At 40.4% G+C, this 19,547-nt stretch overlaps 1 protein-coding gene across 1 annotated transcript in view; it reads left to right on the top strand.

Annotated features, from left to right (window-relative positions):
- cacna1ba (calcium channel, voltage-dependent, N type, alpha 1B subunit, a) overlaps positions 1–19,056 on the top strand; it is a 148,735-nt gene extending 129,679 nt beyond the window's left edge. The window contains exons 44-50 of the mRNA XM_067600752.1: positions 221–402; positions 2,040–2,175; positions 2,747–2,866; positions 6,520–6,558; positions 8,171–8,417; positions 10,866–11,083; positions 13,101–19,056. Of these exons, the coding sequence (XP_067456853.1) occupies positions 221–402; positions 2,040–2,175; positions 2,747–2,866; positions 6,520–6,558; positions 8,171–8,417; positions 10,866–11,083; positions 13,101–13,655 (1,497 nt within the window). The 3' untranslated portion in view covers positions 13,656–19,056. The remainder of the gene's footprint in view (positions 1–220; positions 403–2,039; positions 2,176–2,746; positions 2,867–6,519; positions 6,559–8,170; positions 8,418–10,865; positions 11,084–13,100) is intronic.
- The last annotated feature ends 491 nt before the right edge of the window (positions 19,057–19,547 follow it).

Here is a 19,547-nt window from a genome sequence, read left to right as displayed (position 1 = left end):
CAAGCTTGCACATCTACAGACGCATGTTTGTTTCAAAAAACACTCACACATACACACCGATGAACTGCATACAAGCATGACCGCAAGAAAAAGAATATTCTGGACCAAGTCTCCACATCTGGGTGGCACTGAGCCACCGCTGTCAGACCCAGGTCCAACAATATTCTGCCTGCTGCCTATGAATGTCTTCAGCATGATGCCATCCGTCTCTCCTCCACAGTGCAAGGTTCGGGCTCTGTTTAAGCCATTGCTGCCTCTGACTCACATGCAGGAGAATGACCCGCCTATGATGTCAAACAGTGTGGAGCCTCTCAGCGTGCTTCAGCCCCAGCCCGAATCCCAGGCCAAGCCCCAGCCACAGACCAGACCTAGCTCCAACTCCCTCAACAATGGAGGCACTCTGTAAGTTCAACGCTCCAGGAACTAAAACTTCAAAACATCAAGACTAAAAACTACAGTTGGGTCTAAATAAACCAAGTGTGGATTTATAACATCAACAATTTAAACCAAGGCTAGGTTTAATGCATCAAGGTTAAAAAGACTGGGTTTACTACTCAAAGACAAAAAGCTAAGATGAGGTTTATCACATCAAAAACTGAATGAATACTACAAACGTACCAAAACATAAAATCACTTTCACTGCATTAAGACTGAACATAAAGACAAGGTTCACTGCATCTGTTATCACCAGGTTTACCAAGGATGCAGTTCAGGTTTACAACATCAAGGATGCAGGTCAGGTTTACTGAGAGCAGAAAGAAAATGAATATTACATTTACTACATCAAGACCAAATATGTGATTGTCATTCTTTAGCACTAACCCAATGACTTGTGATTTCTGTAGGAGTCTGATAATTCATGACTCATCCATGCAGTGTTGCAGATGAGCAACAACAGTCAAGAAGTTAAACTATAAATTCACTATAAATGTCAGAGGCGTCTACAGTGGGACCACCAGAACACCTCGTAAGAGAAGAAGTCTGCCTTGACAGTATCAAAGTAGACCTAGCCTGTGTTAATCAACATTAGACTCATAGAAAGACTCTCTTAAATGGTGCACAGCACATTTTATATACTAACAGCTTCACTACATGGCAGTTGATGATTGTTTGTTTTCTATATTTATTTTGCTCACTAGCGATACAGTTAGTATTTCTTGTTCAGATGAAAACAGCGTATTGTAAAAGGTTAAGTCTGAGGTTTCCGGACTTGCTGTCGACTCTTGAAGGAATCTCGCCTCTCATCCAGAAAGCTCCTTCAGTTGTGACTGACTGGGGTGGCGTCCCAGATATTCACCTCTTTGAGGATGACGTTCACATACAGTATATGGAGGGATTTCTGACACGGTGAATCTACTAGATAATGCACTGTACTGTCTGAATTCCAAGCACACCACACCGTACACTGCTCTCTGTTAAAAATCCACCAATGCAATCCTCCATGTGTATGTGTATATGTGTGTGAATGTGTGTCTGTTATATATGGAACAGTGAATGGCACATCCTGACCCAACTTGTTTTTGGTTGTACGTTAAGCGACCTTATTCCAGTAAATACCTGCAACTCTTCCACAGTCAGAACTGAAGAAACTTTTCAGATGGCAGGCGTAGCCACCTTTGGTTTAGCACTTCTAGACACAGTAATCTGTGACCTGGATGACTGAATTGTTCTCGTTAATTATTCAGATCCCCCCCCCCCCCAAATAAAAAATTATCATCAACTACAAAGATAGTCATGTTAGCTGTTGGATAGTGTAACAATATAACACAATGGTGTCAAAAGACAAGTTAAAATGTTTTTTTCACTGTTAATTTACTACTTCATGAAAGAATGTGTATGTCAGTAAATCAAGTTTCATCCAAACCACTCAACTGTACTCACAGACAGTTCACTAAATGATCAGGAATGAAAATGATTAGATGTTATCAAGTTATCAAATGAGGGTCCTGCTGGGTGTCTTCAGAGTGAAAATGGTAACTTCTGATCTATAAGATTTACATTGTATTGTTATGCTGTGTGGTGGCTGCAATAACACACAGGCCAGGTCATGAGCACAACATTAAGGGATCATCTTCCTGGGTGATGGAGAAACCCATAGAAGGGTCCCGAGCTAAGGCGATGCAAAACCTGTCCAGGGGCCCATCAGAGGACACACCGGACACTGCCGTCATTCAGGTACTGTAGATAAACACATGCCCAACATGTACTGTGTAAGAATAAAAGGTCATTGAATAGAGCATGTTATTAACATCTACCAAGTAAAAGAAGAGTTTAAAGCAAGAATAAACACTTTGCTCATGTGTCAGCCAGCTGAATAGTTCAGGGAATGATGGCTTATGATGAATAAACAGCTGAATACATGCACACATGTAGCGTTATTCCATCTTTCCTCAATATTTTTCGCTTGGCCTTTATTTGTTTGTGCTGGCTCTTATTTGAATGCCATTTTTTATTTGTGAATTGATGGCATCTACTGTACAGGTGCAGGGACTGAACATTAACTATCATTGACCAGTTTTTCTGGAAGTTTGTTTTGGCTCCAGTGGTCAAAACTTGCTTAATGCAGCTTTTAAGTTTGAGGTTTAAGTTGTCGAACATCTGCAGAAGAATAATGTTGCTGAGGAAGAAGTACAGAAGAAAAGTAAGATTTAGCTGTTACTTCCTTTTCCCTTCTCCACACTACCATACACCCGTGTGCCAAAGTATATTCCTATAATGATGCTAATGGGCTTGTGTGTGCGTCCAGGAGTCGGTAGAGATGAAGAAGATGGAGACCAGTGCCAGCAGTACAATTGCAGTTCCTGGCTCAGGTCTGGAGAACCAGGGCAGGGCTGCCTCTATGCCTCGACTCAATGCTGAGCTGCAGGTAGCCCTCTTCTATTCCTCATCACATTTGGAGCCTGATTTTGATGTAGTTCTATTTGTAGTCACATTTTAGTCATTTTAGTCTAGGTTTTGTTGGTCTAATTTTTGTCATTTATATTTTCTAATCGTTCAGAGGCTACAGTTGTCTCCATCTGTTTAGCTGTATTACAGATACTTGTTCTCTCCACTGCAGAGCAGAACTGTCTGGGTTTAGCTTGAGACAAGCACCTAATAACATCAACACAGTAATATTCCTATTGCAAATACCTACAGTAAGATTTAACTGCCTACATTAATCCTGCACTCATTCCTCCTGACGGTCAAGAAACACTAAATATAGCCAGCTGAAGCTAATGTTCATGTAATAATGTTACATTTGCTAACCTTTTCAGAAATGTAGGTGTGCTGGCCTGCATGCTTTTCTACATATTAACGGCTATTTTGTATAATTTTCAGTGGGATTGTAGATGAATTTAGTCTATACATCTGTAATGTAACCAGTAATGTTGTCAACATCACTAGCAGAGATGCTGCTTAAAAGTGTCCTGTGGAGTTCTCTTGTAGACAAACATTCAGTGTTACACACGATGCATTTCAGTGAATATCCTTGAGGTCTAAAAGAGTGTCGAATGCATTTCCTCATAAAACATTTGCAAATCCAATTTTATTTTATATCTTGCATTGTTTACAGTCATGTTTAATAGCTTTCAGTCTTCTTCTTCACTGCCTTTATTGGTGCACTGATGAGCGGAATAGTGTGAAACCATCGGCAGAACTGTGTATCGGGTCACCTGCATGCATGCATGTATGCATGTGCATCCCCGTACGTGTGCACATAACGAAGGGAGGACACACTCATAAAAAACCTGCATCATAGCGCTACTAGAGGTCTGAAACTCCCAATGGTCTTTTAATAGTGCAACTTTTGTAGCAGCAGAAGATGCTGTTTTGCTAATTAGGAGCACATATGATCCACAGATGTATGCAGGTCGCTGAATAAGACTTTGCATTAAAGCAGTAAATTGCTTATTTGTCCTTTTGCTAGTATGCATATTATTGATTGTAAAACTTTTGTCAATTTTTTGGTTTTTAAGATGACTTTTTCAGTTTTGTGTCTGGTTTTTATTGTGGATGGCCATCAATGAATGTTTGTCATCATAGTTTTGGTTACACAGTGAATACCGCCCTCTGATTTCAACTTGCAAGCACAAACACACCAACGTGATTGGAAGTCATTCTCTTTAACGTGAGCTATAGCTCAATATTTTTGATGAGTGAGGGAAAAAGATTGAGTTTGCTGTGCCTACATTACTAAGAGTCAGTGGCTCTTCATAACAGCGCAGTGAACTGTCACATAGAACATTTATATTGAGAAAGCAGGGAGGAGCTGGGACTCACTATTCATCCAGTTAAGGCTGAAAAACTCCAATGAATCCTTCACTTGATCCCAAGAAATATAATAAGCTCCTCATTTCCTGAGTGATGTTGATGTTGATCGATTCATGCATTTAAAGTGCATTCCTTTCACAGCCCAATTGGAAGAGCTGTTGTTGATCCTACGCTCACTGCAGAGGAGAAGTCTACAGTAATCTGATTAGATCCTGGCGGGCCGCCAGCTATTTGTCCGGTATCGTTTTTCTCCTGCTGCCAACCGAAAAGATGATAGTGGCTCCAAATGGCTTTGGGCCCAAGATTCACTGGGAGAGGAAGACAGTAATTGGGTTACTGTAGAAGAGAGAGAATTTGGAGTGGGGGATTAATGAGAGGATGTAAGGAACGGGGGCGGGATGTTGCCTTGTTGACTTGCTGTCTTATTTTTCTCACCTTTTGGAACAGAGAGCAGGAAATCCTTTAGCCAATTCAATTAATGCTGGCCTTTTGGAAATTGCCTGCTCTTGCTGGAGTATGATGGGAACTGTACCATGCAGTCTGAACTTGGGGCTCCAGCCTGAGTGCCAGCAGTCCATCTCTCACTCTTGGTAGATTGCTTTTCTTTTGCTTAATTTGAGCTCGGATCAGGAGCTGACATCTGTTAATACCAGCTCTCCTCAAGATCCTTCTTGGGGCTGTGGTGACATGGGAAATCCAAGTCAATTCTACTCACAGTGAAGTTCCAAAGAAAGCACAGCCCACACTCAGTTTCTTTAACCCAGCTGATATGGGACATTCAGTACTGATTTTGTGGTTTCATCACCTTTTAATACAGTATGTGCAGGACCCCGTTTTAATTTGCTCCTGAAAACAAGACTGGCAGGCAAGAACAGAAGGAATCAAGGCTGATATGTTGTCAGAGATGCTTGTAAGAGTCCAGGATGTGCTGAAAGAAGCAGAGGGAGTGAGTGCTGGGCGCACACACAGAAACAGCATCTTGCTGTGCATCATTTTGTCTTATTGCCAGCTGATGAAATGTGTAAGTAAGATCACAGTACAGGATTCACCTGAAGATTATCACCTGGTAATATGATACGCAGAAGTAACACATTCAATTTCTTTTCTGGTCTGGATTTTGAGGTACTTGAGTGGTGTGTTTAAGGGTCTACACCTTTACTTATACTTTACACTACTTGTCAGAGGGTAACTTATTTTTTTTTACCATTACATTTAGCTGACACCTGCAGTTACCTCTTTCATATGTAAGAGAAACTGAAAGTGTGTTTCCATCCACCTGTCTGTATTCTTATCTTCAATTTACACATAAAAAAACTTGAATGGCAAAGCCTGCAAATTTACACTCAGCTGAGGAGGGAAGGTTGGTGTATCAGTAAAAGCCAATGGAAACAGACTTCATGCACTTAACATCAAGATTTACATTATGTGACTAAATGTCATATTTCCAATATGTTTTCTACATAGTTTTTCATGTTTGAGGTTTGACTGGCATTCTTCTAATTACACCATCTTGTTTGCACTGTTCTTCTGGTCTTTGGCGCCCGACTGGAAAATTAATGTCACCAGCCGTTCATCTCGACAACCATCCCATAATATTCACAAAATGGCAGTGGATGGAAACGTCTATTCATTAGAATTTTCTTTTGATGATTTTGTGGAAATTCGGTTAAAATTTGCACCACACTCAGATAGAAACCTAGTGTCAGAAAATGCTTCTTACATGTTTACTTATCAATAAGTAAATAATGTTACTTATTGATAATATAACATTCTGAATTGGACCATTATTTACAACGAGTGCATTTACTTTTGATGCTCATGTACATTTTGCTGCTAATACTTGTGTACTTTTAGCACACACTCACTGGGATTTGTGTACTTTTAGATGTAAGACATTAACTGGAAAGAGTGTTTTTAAATAATAAAAGTATTAGTTGTATTTAAAGCCACTATGTGTAGGGAATGAACATTTCTGCCTTTGGCACTGTGGGAGACAGAAACACTGACCACTACCCTCTCTATGCTGAAAGCAAAACACACACTGCACCAGTTTTCACTCCTTTTTCTACAAGCAAAAACAGCATCAGAATAATTAGAAACATGCTATCATCACTGAAAAGTTCTACACAAAGTGGCTTTAAGTGAAAGATTTGAACACCTCTATCTCTACAACCTGCAGCTATTGCTGATCTTGCTTAATATTCTTCGTCTTTTTCTCTGCTGTTTTCTTTCTGTTTATCTGGTCCTTATCCTTCTGCATGACAGCGGAGCCACTCACGCCACTCTCCAGGGATTCATCTAGCTGTATGTACCCGCTGTCACTCTACATCATACTTGTTTGTGTTTGACATTGTGATGGTTATCAACCTACAGTCCCAGTACTGTAGGATGTGTAATGGGAGAATGTCACAGTGGACTCACATGGGTCAGTATCACCATACAATTAGGTTCAGTGTTATTCATGATTGTGCTTCTTAACTGCAGTTGGTACTGTTTTTATATCTTCTGTCATTATACATGTACCGTAGTTGATTCTTCATGTATAAAGACAGAATATTAGTGTCTCGGCAGGGCTGTAGCCATGATGTTAGAAATACTGAGGTCACAAGTCCAAATTCTTCTGTGTGTTTAAAAAATGCAGAAAATGTCATATTTTATTATTATTCAATTATTCGTCTCTCCCTTAATGACGGTCTGAATGTTGTATTGAGTACACTGCCATTTATGTAATTCTAGTAGAGATTACTCTAACTCTCTTTAAATCATTTAGTTTTTTTTGCCTAAAAAAGGTCAAAATTTGAAATATTTTATCTAAAAAATATCACTATCAACATATGTGATATGTCTCCTATATATGTTCTAGAAATGTCAAACTGATAGTTGTCAACATATTTCAATAAAAAAAAAGAAGTGTCAATCTCATGGTGGCACTAGAGGAAAAGTCAGAGGATCACCAAAGTCATTAGAATGTTTCCTCTGAGGAACATCTGTGATAAATATCATAGCAATCCATCCAATAGTGGGTCAAGATAGAGAACTTTAATGTGATCCAAAAATGTCAGCCTCATGGTGGTGCTAGAGAAATCAGGGATTCTCCAAAGTCAGCAGGATCCATCCTCTGGGGACCATGAATATCTGTACATGTAAATGTCATGGCAACCATCCAATAGCTGCTGAGATGTTTCAGTCTCCACCAAAGTGTTGGATGGATTGACATTCCCATCCCTGGTGCCATGCCACCAGCATCTCATGGTCTACTTCTATACAATTACATTAAAAATAATACTCTTAAATTATGAATTACATTTACCAAAATCTGTACCTCGTCAGGTTAGTGACAATTTCTCCACTTAATTTCCAGAAGTAGGATAAACATCAATGAGTCCAGATGTTTGTAAATGCAGGAACTCTTCTGTAGCTCATTTTGAATGAATTATCTCCCGTTGTTTTGGATGGTACATCTGGTCCTTTATCCTTCAACAGACAATAAAACTGTTGTTATTAAGTAACAGCTGCATTGTAGGTGCAGGCCGGCCAGGTGTTCCCACTGTTCTAGTTCCAATGTAAAGCTGACAAAAGCTTTCTCATTCCCTTTGTTTCATGTGGCACAATAGTCAGTAGAAACAAATTGTTCAGTTAGGTGATGCAAGGTAATCTAATAATTTCACCTCTGCTCTAATGCCTTTCCTTTTGTCAGTGCCTTTAATCGTACAGTAGACTAAATAAAACTCTACTTTTATCATCAGCATCTGCATGACTGAAAACATCACAGTGCCTCAGTTCAACAAGGAGGTGTACTGTATGTACCGTTGTAAGAGTCAGCTGTAGGAGTCATATGAAAACCTCCTTCCTGGATGAGAGACTTGAGTCAGACATGATTCTCAGAGCTTCTGTGCCTAACTCCCTCCTCTCTCAGTCTGTCCCTGATGCCAGCCCCATGAAGCGCTCTGCCTCCACTGTGGCCCCACAGCGCCCCCAGGAGGTCAACCTGAGGGACTACACCCTGGAGAAACCCAGCCAGGACAGACCCCATCACCACCACCACCACCACCGCTGCCACCACCGCAGAGACAAAGACAGAGACAGAGATAAAGACAGAGACAGAGAGAAGAGGCAGAGGTCTCTGGATACACCTCTGGGTGGACAACCTCCCAGCTCTGCTGGTTAGTCAGCATGTACACACACACACATACACACACACACACACACACACACACACAGTGTAGAGACCACCAAGGCTTTACTACCAACAGGACGATGTGGGCAGCTGCCTCGGGGCTCTAGAAGTCCAGGCAGAGGTTTTTATGGGTTAAAAACCAATGGATAACCTACCCAAATTCCAAAAATATTTTTTTTTTTATATAATTCAAAGATGAATTTACTGCTGTTTTCACCATCAGTAGAACATTCTGGGTGATTGAAATACAGTAGATGATCATAATATCTGTGAAACAAATCCCAAAAAATCATTGTCATTTAATTTTTGCATAAGCTCCTGACTTCTGAAAGCTTGTTTTTTTCCCAACCAAAATGAATTTATAGTGAACTTTGGAAATGACATAAATAATAATTACTGGTTACTTACTAAATTACAGCATAAGTTATGAAAGAAAGGTACGATATACCAAGGCTGGAGATAGAAAAAAGAAACTCTAAACAAAACAACTGTGATGATTTATCCAGTCTGACCTCTGCATGAAGGTCATACAAATATTTCTTGATTTTAATGTCAAGTCTATAACAAGTGTAAACACCTTTATCCGCACCATGGAACAATACAACTTCGCGTTCATCCTCACCTCCTCATGTGTGGAAGCTGGACAGCACCTTATGTAAGAGGCCACCCTGCAGGGTCTCAGCTGTGATAGAGATCAGCTCTGTACAGTTCACACACGTGCTCTTTATTACTCAGATAAAAGAGACTGACAGACATGAACAGCCAACGACCCACTAATTTATGATCCGCCTCTCTGCAGGGCGAGACGGTGGAGAGAGAAAAATGTCAGCAGAGATGATAAAAATCCTCTTTGGTGTCTGAATGCTGCTGCACAGCTCTGTATTTCAGCTGCTGGTGGAGCTGACAGCATGAAGAAAGTCTAACAGTATGATTTTTATATGTTAATAATAAGACCAGTATTTTTCAGCTGAAGATCCTGATAGAAAGTGTTTAATATTTAAACACTGATACATTAACATGAGTGTTAATAAATGCATAGTCAGGCCTCTGTGAGAGCACACAGTTGCATTTAAACATGTCTGGAGACATTTCTAATGGGCCGTCCTTTATAAAGGATTTTGAATTTGCAATTAATGGCTTTATGAATGGTTAGTAAATTCCTTACTAATGCTTTATAGATCAGTTATAAGTCATTCATAAGAACAAGTTTTGGGTTGCCAGGTTATAAGTAATCTGTCATTCAAAAAAACCAATAAAGGGTTGAGTTTGTCACATTGTAATAAGTCATAATGTCTTCAGTTCTACTGTTAATGGTAGTGAGTCATTAATAAAGGGTAACATGTCACTTATAAAAGGTAAAAAACAAATAAACAAAGCAAAATGTAGTAAATCATCTAATTTGAAGAGATGATTAAATGCTTCTTACAGTAATCCATCAAGTCTGCAGTTGTACAGTAAATAAGTTAATAAATGGATTTTAGTCTCTTATAGATGACTTACTAACATTAATAAAGCCATTAATTACAACTTATAGACTCTTTATAAAAGGTGTCTTCATTAATAATATTTCCTATTGTTACATTACTTATTTACAGCTTATTTACTGCTGATCTGAGTCAGATATAATGTCATGATAATACACTTAAACTCACCTCAAGTGGTTGTCATTAGAGACAATATGTAACTCCTTGCTGCAGTGTTCACAACACCACAATATTCCACAGTGAAAGATACAGTATATATTAGACGATACACCATCAGAGGCCTGGACATTTCCAACAGCAGTAGAGGGCCTGCAGGCCAGATGTAAGAACCTTCCCATCAATAACCAGGAGTGTTTGTAGAGGACTTGAAATGAGCTGAACACGTTTAGCAGTGACAGGATCACCCTCAGCCTCTTCTCTAGCTCTCTGTTGTCTCCCACTGTGCTTTCTACACTCATGGCCAATTGTTCTTCAATTACATCATATCATATATAATCCTCAGCAAGAATCAGCTGGTACATGTTATCAAATCATCTCACTCTGAAAGACTTTAGGTATACCCTTCCAAGACCTGTAAGAATCTGGTAGATGTTTCCTGTGTATCTCACCAAAAGTTTCCCATTTCTTACCAACAAAAAGAAATGCCTTGACATGAGGACTGGCAGTCAGGCTTGTCAAGTCAAGATACCAAAAGATACAAGTCAAGACACTAAAATGATCTTAGTATGACGCTTGTTTTTTATACCACTTAACAACACTATTGTCCCAGAAAAGCACAACAGTAGTAGCTCTCTTCCGACAGTGCTGCAGTATTTTGAGGTGGGTTTGTCCTTTAAAGCAGATGCCTTACTGTCAGATATTGACATAGAGCCCACAGTTCCTCACAGAACTGCAGCTAAGAGCAGCTCAACGTCACTGCTGTCACCCTGTGATATCTTCCTCCATCACAGGTGCACCAGGAGAGGCAGTGCCAGACCCAGTTACCTCCAGAGAGCGAGCCCACGACCGCGGACGCTCCCACGAGAGGAAACATCACCACTCATCAGTAGACAAGCAGCGCTACTACTCCTGCGACCGCTACTGCAGCCGGGAACACTGCCACACCAAATCTGCCACCGCCAGCTGTGCCGCCTCCCCCAGCGAGGCGCAGGAAACCAGCAACAAGCAGGTGGGAGGGCACAGGCGTGTAGAGCAGGGTCAGACAAGGCTTTAGACCAGGTGAAGGTGATGTAGATCGGATTTAATCTCCTAATAGCTGATTTTGACTGATTTGTTTGACCTCAGAATGTCATTCATATCAGGGTGGAAACACTCGGAAAGCACGTTTACTGTAGACACTGAAACTCTCCAACGTTACTGCTCATAATGATATTAATAATAATGACAAAGACATTCAGGTAGACTTGTGTGGAATCTAGTTTCGCAGTGGTAAACACCAGTATGTCCAAAGCAGGCAGTAACAAAACAATGACAAGACAAGAAATTGTGGAGCTAATTAAAAATAATGGGCTGTGTGTGTTGTTTCTCTACCAGCCATCTCAGCTACTGATCTCATTAACTTCATCACAGTTTAACAAACTCCTGACAAACTAATATTTACCTCCAGCTGCTGACACAAATCTGAGGACAAACATTTGCTGAGTCATCTTCAAAAAATGTATTTTGTTTAAGTGGCTGATTAAACCAATTCCAGTTTGTGTGCATATGAAGGGAAGCGTTCAGAGATACATATGTTATATCATTCAGCAGGACTGCATAAAATGCAATCATTAAGCAGATGAGAAATGCTGTCAACAAGTAGTGAAACAGTTCAACAAGCCCTATAATATTCCTGTAGGGACATATCTGATGGTTTTAGTGACTATACAGTGAACTTAATATACTTTATATTCTTTTTTGCTATAACATTAACTGCAATGTTCTTAGCCATGCTAGCAGTGTGGCTCTAGGGGCGGTAAAGTCGGTAGGTTGGTCTACCACTTTGGACTAAAATGTCTCTAACAACTATTGTATAGATTATTATCAGTAGTAGTAGTAGTAGTGTTAATAGTATTAGTTTTATCCAGGCATTCATGCCCCCCTCAGTATAAATTGTAATAACTTTGGTGATCATGTGACTTTTCATGTAGCACCACTATCAGGTCAAAATATGAACTTGAGCAATACTTTGGCTTACGACCAAATGCCTGCAAAACAATGGTGTTCCCAACAGCCTCGGCTGTACTTTCTGTTAAAGTGCTAATTAGCAAATGTTAGCATGCTAATATGCTAAAATAGGATGGTGAACATGGTATGCATTAGACCTGCTAAACATCATGTTAGTATTGTCACTGGCAGCATGTTAGCAAGCTGACATTTTATAGCCTTTAGCTCAAAGCAGTACAGAGTCACACAGAGCTGCTAGCATGACTATAGACGCTAATCCAGTTTAAATATTGTATTCTTACAGAAAGTTTTGCTATTTCTCTATCCATGTTTAGTTTGACTTTAGAATATCACACAATGACACACAGTATGCTGTAGCTGCTGAACAGTGAGCTTATGATTTTTTTTTTCATATGATGTCAGTATAATATTGACTGTCAGCGCCATTTCTGCCATTTGATTACCATAAAACTAGAGGCTTTAGGGTTCCATAGATAGCCTGTGTACAAATGGATCAATAGCCACAATAGATATGTTCTAAATGAAACTACATTATATCAAAGGTGAACCACATTGACTGGACAAGATGTGTTTTTAATATGAGCTCAGTTTGCTGTATGTATGGCATGGTATAGATAAGTGTGCTGAATGTAGGAGAAGCAGTTTAAGAAGGAGGAATGAAATGCAGACTCTCTTTGCATGCTCTTACTACTACTTTCTCTCCTGTCTGCCTTTAGTGCAGCCACTCATGGCCTTTCACTTCTTTTCCCACTTTCTCTCTTCAATATTTCCCATCCATTTTGTCTGTCTGTCGTTACCTTTCCATTAGCGCTTGTTCTTTCATTCTGTCTTTCCTGTCTGTGTCTCTGTCCCTCATTTGTGCTCTGTCATCTTTCGTGTCATCACATATCACATTTTGCCGTGTTTACTTTCCTCTCCTCCGGCGGCCCTGTCCCTGTATCCTTTCCTTTTCCTTTCCTCTCTTACACATTTTCCTCATCGTTCTATTGTTTCAAATTGCTTGTCCAATTTTCATCCAGGGCAGTGGTTGGGTTAAAGGCAGCCCAGTGGCACTGAGCTCCAGTTCTAGCACGCCAAGCCGCGGACGTCGGCAGCTCCCCCAGACCCCCCTCACCCCGCGGCCCGGGGTGGCCTACAAGACTGCCAATTCCTCCCCCGTGCACTTTGTGTCCAGCCAGGCCTCTCTGAGTCCCGGCCGGCTGAGTCGCGGCCTGTCGGAGCACAATGCTCTCCGACACAGCGGCTCCCGCCACTTCCCCTGCCCTGTCACTCGTATCAGCTCGGAGCCCTTCCTTGGCCGGGGCCACGGCGAGGCCCTGGGCAGCCCGTATAGCAGCCTCCGGGACCAGCTGGACGTCTTCCAAGATGCTGCGTCACTGTCGCCCAGCCCCCGTACCGGACGCTCATCTCGGACCGCACTGCCTCGCATGATGGGAGCCCTGCTTCCCGCTCCACAGCAGAACCTTGGGGTGCCCAACGGGTACCACTTCAGCTTCGGGGGCAGCACCAGCCCAGGCTCTGGCGTCAGGGCACCCAGGTATTACCAGGAGGCAGAGGAGGACGAATGGTGCTAGCATGGCTTTAAATCGACCTTTTTAATGCATTTTTGAGGAATTGTGATGAGTTTTATCATCTTCTTTGAAGGCTTCAGTTTACATTGTCACTGTGTGTGTACTGTATAATGCTGTATTTTAATCCTAACTGGGAGAGCTAAGGTTAGGGAGAATATCTAAACAAGGATAAAGCTTGAGGTGGATAATATTTGAACGTGAACAAAAAAGTGTCATCTTTATCAAAGGGCACGTGGCATTATGAAGCAGGAGAGTAGACTTTTTGCCAATATCTGATGTCTTACAGTAGCCATCCTTTATTTGCTTTGACTTCAGTGTTTTGTTGATACCACCATATTGACCCTCAAACACCAGTATATTATAAACACAGGCTGTACATTAATATGACAATACCACCTGTTGATGGAAGAAAAAGGAAGATCCAAAGAAATCTTTGGATGATATAAACTCAAATGAGTCATTTCATGATATCTACCTAACCTGCGATGTCTCATTCCTCCAGTCCATATTCCATGAAACCATTCAACAGGAGTGCTGGTGTTTTGTGCTACATCACTTCAGGGTTTCTGACCCAGTAAAACTGTAATCACATTATAGCAAAAAAAAAAAAAAAAGTCCTGTGCTGCACATACTGCTTTGCTCTGCAAAAGGTTCTTGCGAAGAGTGGCGGGGTGTGTGCAGCTAACTTTTTGGCTCATAGCATTTAGCTAATACTTAAAGCTGCATCAATAGATGTTTGGCCACTTGGGGGCAGTGCAACAAACTGTTAACACAATACTGACATAATATCACATTGTAGTTGTAGTTGTTATGGCAAACCTGCAAGCAAACAAATGTCTATTTACACATCCAGCAGGCGCAGAGCAAGATTAGCATTCGTCTTGTTTCTAGCCACTCAACAAATGGAAGTTCAATACATACTCTCCTTTTAGCTCTGTTTTGGTTTCCACCTACTCATGAGAAAACTATGTCTCTTTACAGGTACACTGAGTTTATTAGAGCTATTTCTTTTAAAAAAAAAAAAAGTTTCCTGCTGCTGCTGGAAACTTTGATGCTGATGAGAGCGATGACACAGAACACATTAAAGTTGTGAAAGATGCTAAAATGTTAGATGCTAACAACAGAGCTGAGCTGAAGTGCAGAGTTGGTGATAATTCTGTGTGGGTTCGTCACTACGAGCAACCCCTTTCACTTTAAAAAGTAAAAATAATGATTAGTGCAGCTTTGCTGTTAGTCTCTAATTATTTCTATTTGTATAAATATATATCATGATCTGCTCTGATTAGCAAACCAGGTGAAATTATTTTGTGAAGACCTCCAGGCTACATTGAGTATGTTGCTAACACTAGTTAGCTCACCACAGCTCAAACTGTTTTTCTGTAACAAAGCTGGTATCTGAATCTGAAGGCTGATATTTAGCCCAGCAGCACTACATCTGCAGTAAGGGAGGAAGTGCACGCAAACACGTTGACATGGCTTCAGACAGCACCAAACTCCAGATGAGTCGTGCATTCTTCATCACCTTCCACATACTTACTACAGCCAACAGCACATGACAGGCAATTTCATTTCCAAGCTGTAAGTAAAGTTAGTTATTGAAATTAGTTGAAGGTTTGAAGCGTTTGGGAGTCAGTATGGCAGTTTCAACACTGCAAGTCATGGAAACACGACAAAAAGCAGGTCAGTCGTCCAGTGAAACGCTAGTTTGTTGACGTTATAAATGTTGGAAAACCTCAAAAAAAAATATGACACTGTACAAACAGCTGTGTTGTTCTTTAGTTTAGGACTCTATCATTCCATGATGATGCCTAATCCTTTATGACATTCCCTTTGTGTCAGTCGATTAGATGAAGCGCTGTCACACAGACAGCGATCGTGGTTTCGTCTGTTAACCGTTTCTTGCAAATTTAACGAGAGAAGCAGCTCATGGTAGTGAAACGTACCAGACTGACTGATTTGTTTTCTTAAAAGATATCCTTGTAGATGTTCTCTTTTCATTGTGTGCATTTTTTTGTATGACATAAAAAAAGTGTGTTTTACGTGAACTGCTTACGGTTTGCCATCGTTTCAGGTCTAATGTTTCTTACAGACTTCTTTGCGATGTTTTAAGACAAAGTGCCTATCCTTTTAGATATACTGTAGAAAAAGATGCAATGTCAACTGTTTTCTAATGCATCCACACTTGAGTAGATGTTTGGTTCATTCTGTATGTAGCTCTGCAGGAAAATATGTTGTACAGAAAGCCTTATCTGCAAGCAGAGAAACAATACCTACAGTACGCTTAAAAGACAGGAATGGAAAAAACGGCCTTATGAAAGTCTTTTTGTTTTTGATAAACCATAAAATCATGTAAGGATGGGGGAGCAGAGGCTATGCGAGCATTTAACAACTATGAAAACTGCATAAATATATCAGTACAGTACATTAATGCCAGTAACACATTGTGCATGTTTAGATGATATACCTGGTCGGCTACGTGCTATGATGACCTGGTTGACTTTCTTTTTTTTGTATTTTTGGTAAGGATGTCAGCGTGAGCCTCGTGAGCTCCTGTATTGCCTTCGATTTCATTGTTAGGACTGTGAGTGTGTGTTGGTCAGCTGGAGTCTGATGGGTGGGGGGGGGGGGTTAACAGTGTGCACTTTCTGATTTAGGGCCCAGAGTAGCAAAGATAGATCCAGATAGACTCTTTATGGGTATTTGAGTCAAGTCAGGCCCTGTGTGTGTGTGTGTGTGTGTGTGTGTGTGTGTGTGTGTGTGTGTGTGTAGAGTAAAACTAACACTGGTAAGCATCAGCTGTTGTGGATGTATTTTGCATTTCTGGGTCCAGTTTATTGTTTTTTTTTCATACTCATGGATAACTGGCAAAAAATTGATGTTGTAATGTCACGCCAAGATATTTCCAGCAGCTACTGTACACTGGAGATTGACAGCAGGAAATGTTTCAGCAATCTAACTCATGCATATTAAACATCAGGCTCTGGTGTTAGAGTGAGGAAGGTTTACTGAGCTGCCATATTACACTGTGGTGTTCACACAGGGAGGAAAATGATTATAACTGGCTCACTTCTCCACTAGCAGAAAACAGACTGCAGTGTGATAGTATTACTAGCTGTGTCCCAGTTCTGACTACACACTCATTCTCAGCAGGGTTTAGAGTATGTAGTGTGGCTAAATAACATCAGCATAAGGCTTCTGTTTCAAAATCAAAGAATACATTTATCAATAAGAACCAAGCACTAGCGGAGAGCTAAATATTTTTTGAATTTACAATTCTTTGTCAAAATCATCAGGGGGAGGCATGAAGAAACAGATCTCTCTCTCTCTCTCTCTCTCTCTCTCTCTCTCTCTCTCTCTAGCCCAGGCAATGCTGGATTGTTTGAAGACAACACCAATATAAATATTTAAGGATTAAATTATATGTCAGTTCATTTTCTTTTCATCAACATGAGAATAGTGATGAAGATATATAGTGAGTGGGACATTTAACAGTGCTCTCTGGTTGACAAACTATGTAACGCAGACACTGATGTATTTGTCTAGTTCTAGTACACGCTGTAGACTTTCAGCATGTAGGAAGGAATTGGGACACAGCAACTGTAATACGTCCACATACCTACTTGATTGAAAGCATGAAGTAAATGCTTCTTCGTGGGGGAAAGCAGGAAAGAGGTGAAGTAGAAGTAGCTGACGAGGCAGATGGAGGGAATGCAGTCCTGCTGTAAACAGAGTTACAGAGTTATATAATGAGACTGCAATTTTGAAAGTCTGTCCCAAGGTGGCAAAACAACATCTGGCTGTGTGAGGCATGAGAGAATGTGCTTACACTCCAAATAAAAATGACACCTCTTCATCACTCAAACTACTCCCGTATGCACAGAATATCACAGGTTGATATCTAACAATGGTCAGAAGTGGATTTGACAGCACTGGAAGGTGGATTTTTTCCTTTAAGTGGCCCTACTGGCCGACAACACCTGCCCGGCTGCCTCACTCATCTCTGCTTCCAATCTGAAGGAGGGAATTCTCCAGCTGTCACGTTTCTAGAAACACATCTTCACAACATCTTCTATCAGAGCTCTGGAGGACTATCTGTCAATGCCTGATGCTAAACTGTACTCCGCTCTGAACCGGACAGCACTGGACACAGCATGTAGGCTGATTTACACTCAATCAATACTTGTTATATGCAACTTGCTTGATACAAATGACTGGCATCAACATCAGATTGTCTTTTTGTGAAATGTCGATCTCTTGCTGTGTTTTTCTATCACAGTAAACTACAACACGTGGGAAAAGGTTTGAACCTTTAACAGAAGGTGAGATTGTCTTTCTGGAGGATTTGTTGTGAGAGTCTGACCCCTCAGCTTGTAGCAGGGGACAGACAGGGGCCTTGTTTAACCACAGCGACACACACTACAGGAGCCAGACACAAGGCAAGAGACAAGATGAGAGTAGGGCTATGCAACAAGACAAACCCATCTCTCCATCCGTTCTGTAGCTTTACATGCTTTTTTCTTTTTCTTCAGATTCAGGCTTCAGCATGATTGTGACCAAATGTTTTCTAGAAAATGCTATGAAAAGAAAAATGCAAACAAAAAAGACTTCAAATGCATAAAGGCACAAAGTGTAAACAAGAAACAGATAGAATATTTAGGATTACAGCAACTTTATACATATATTTGCATGCACAACATTTACCCACTGTGACAATGTCAAATGGAAATCCCATGGCACTCAATGGCAGGAGGTGTTTTCTACTTGTGTCCTGTGAGGTCACAATAGAAGGGTTTTCATAAATCATAACTTGAACTGTGTCCAACTCATTTCCTTTTGTCAAAGACAGGAACACATTCTTCTGCAGATGCATTCGTTATGTTGAAGGTTTTGTCATACCATGGCAAAAAATGATTTGAAATAGCTGTACCTTCTTTAACTATGCGGCCTCTGAATGAAAGGTACTCGTTTCCAAGTCTGGACCAACTGGCCACCAAACATTAGAGGCGAGCCAACCTCTTTATTTCTGCGTACCATTGGCAGTGTAGATGTGGCTTATTCTTGAGAAAATAAAAATGTTTGCATGTTCTAAAGATGTATGTGCATGTAGAAAACTTAGTACTTTTAGATACCATGTGTTATTTTGTTGTTGATTTTTAATATTTGATATAAACTGTGGGGTTTGTTGACAAGACAAATTTATATTAAAAACAGTATTGAACATTGTTGATAGTTCCACCCCGTGCAGCAGAGCTGGAACATTCCTTTATTTGGGTCTTGGGATTCAGTGAAATGTTTGTTTGCCTGATTTCTGTTTCTTGGCCAGACTTTGAATTCTGCAGTTGTTTCTACATTTAACATTTTGTATGAAGCAAAGTTCCTTGAAATAAAAAAGAATGAAATGAAACTGTGTCTACATGTGTGATTATATCTGAATGATTTTAGTGTTTACATGCAGCTGTTTACACTGTCTGTATTTAATCTGCTTGATAACTGAATGAGTCAAAGATGTGTGAAAGCTTCAGAGATTATTTTAACTAGTGCGACCTTTCACACGTTGTCATTTGATCCATTGTTAAAATAAAAATATTGATCAGTGCAGCTTTAAGTGACAGATGACATACATTACTGCACTAATTAAAGTCTGATGAGTTCAGTAATGCTCTAAATCAATACACCCTTCTCATTCGACCTGTCAAACACTAATAAGTGCAACTGATAACATCAACAGTTAAAGTTCCAGTTAAAGGGCTCTGCTGTCATGCATTCAATGCTGGCTTATTGGGATTTTAAAGCCACTGTGTGTACAGTCTTAATATGATTATAGCCTCTTTCAATTTTTTCTTCAGATACATTTTTGCACAACATTTTGTCCCCCATCACTTACATTGAGAGCAC

Source organism: Thunnus thynnus, chromosome 2 (assembly GCF_963924715.1).
Source record: "Thunnus thynnus chromosome 2, fThuThy2.1, whole genome shotgun sequence".
NCBI classification, from domain to species: Eukaryota; Metazoa; Chordata; class Actinopteri; order Scombriformes; family Scombridae; genus Thunnus; species Thunnus thynnus.
This window is presented reverse-complemented; position numbering and strand designations above follow the sequence as displayed.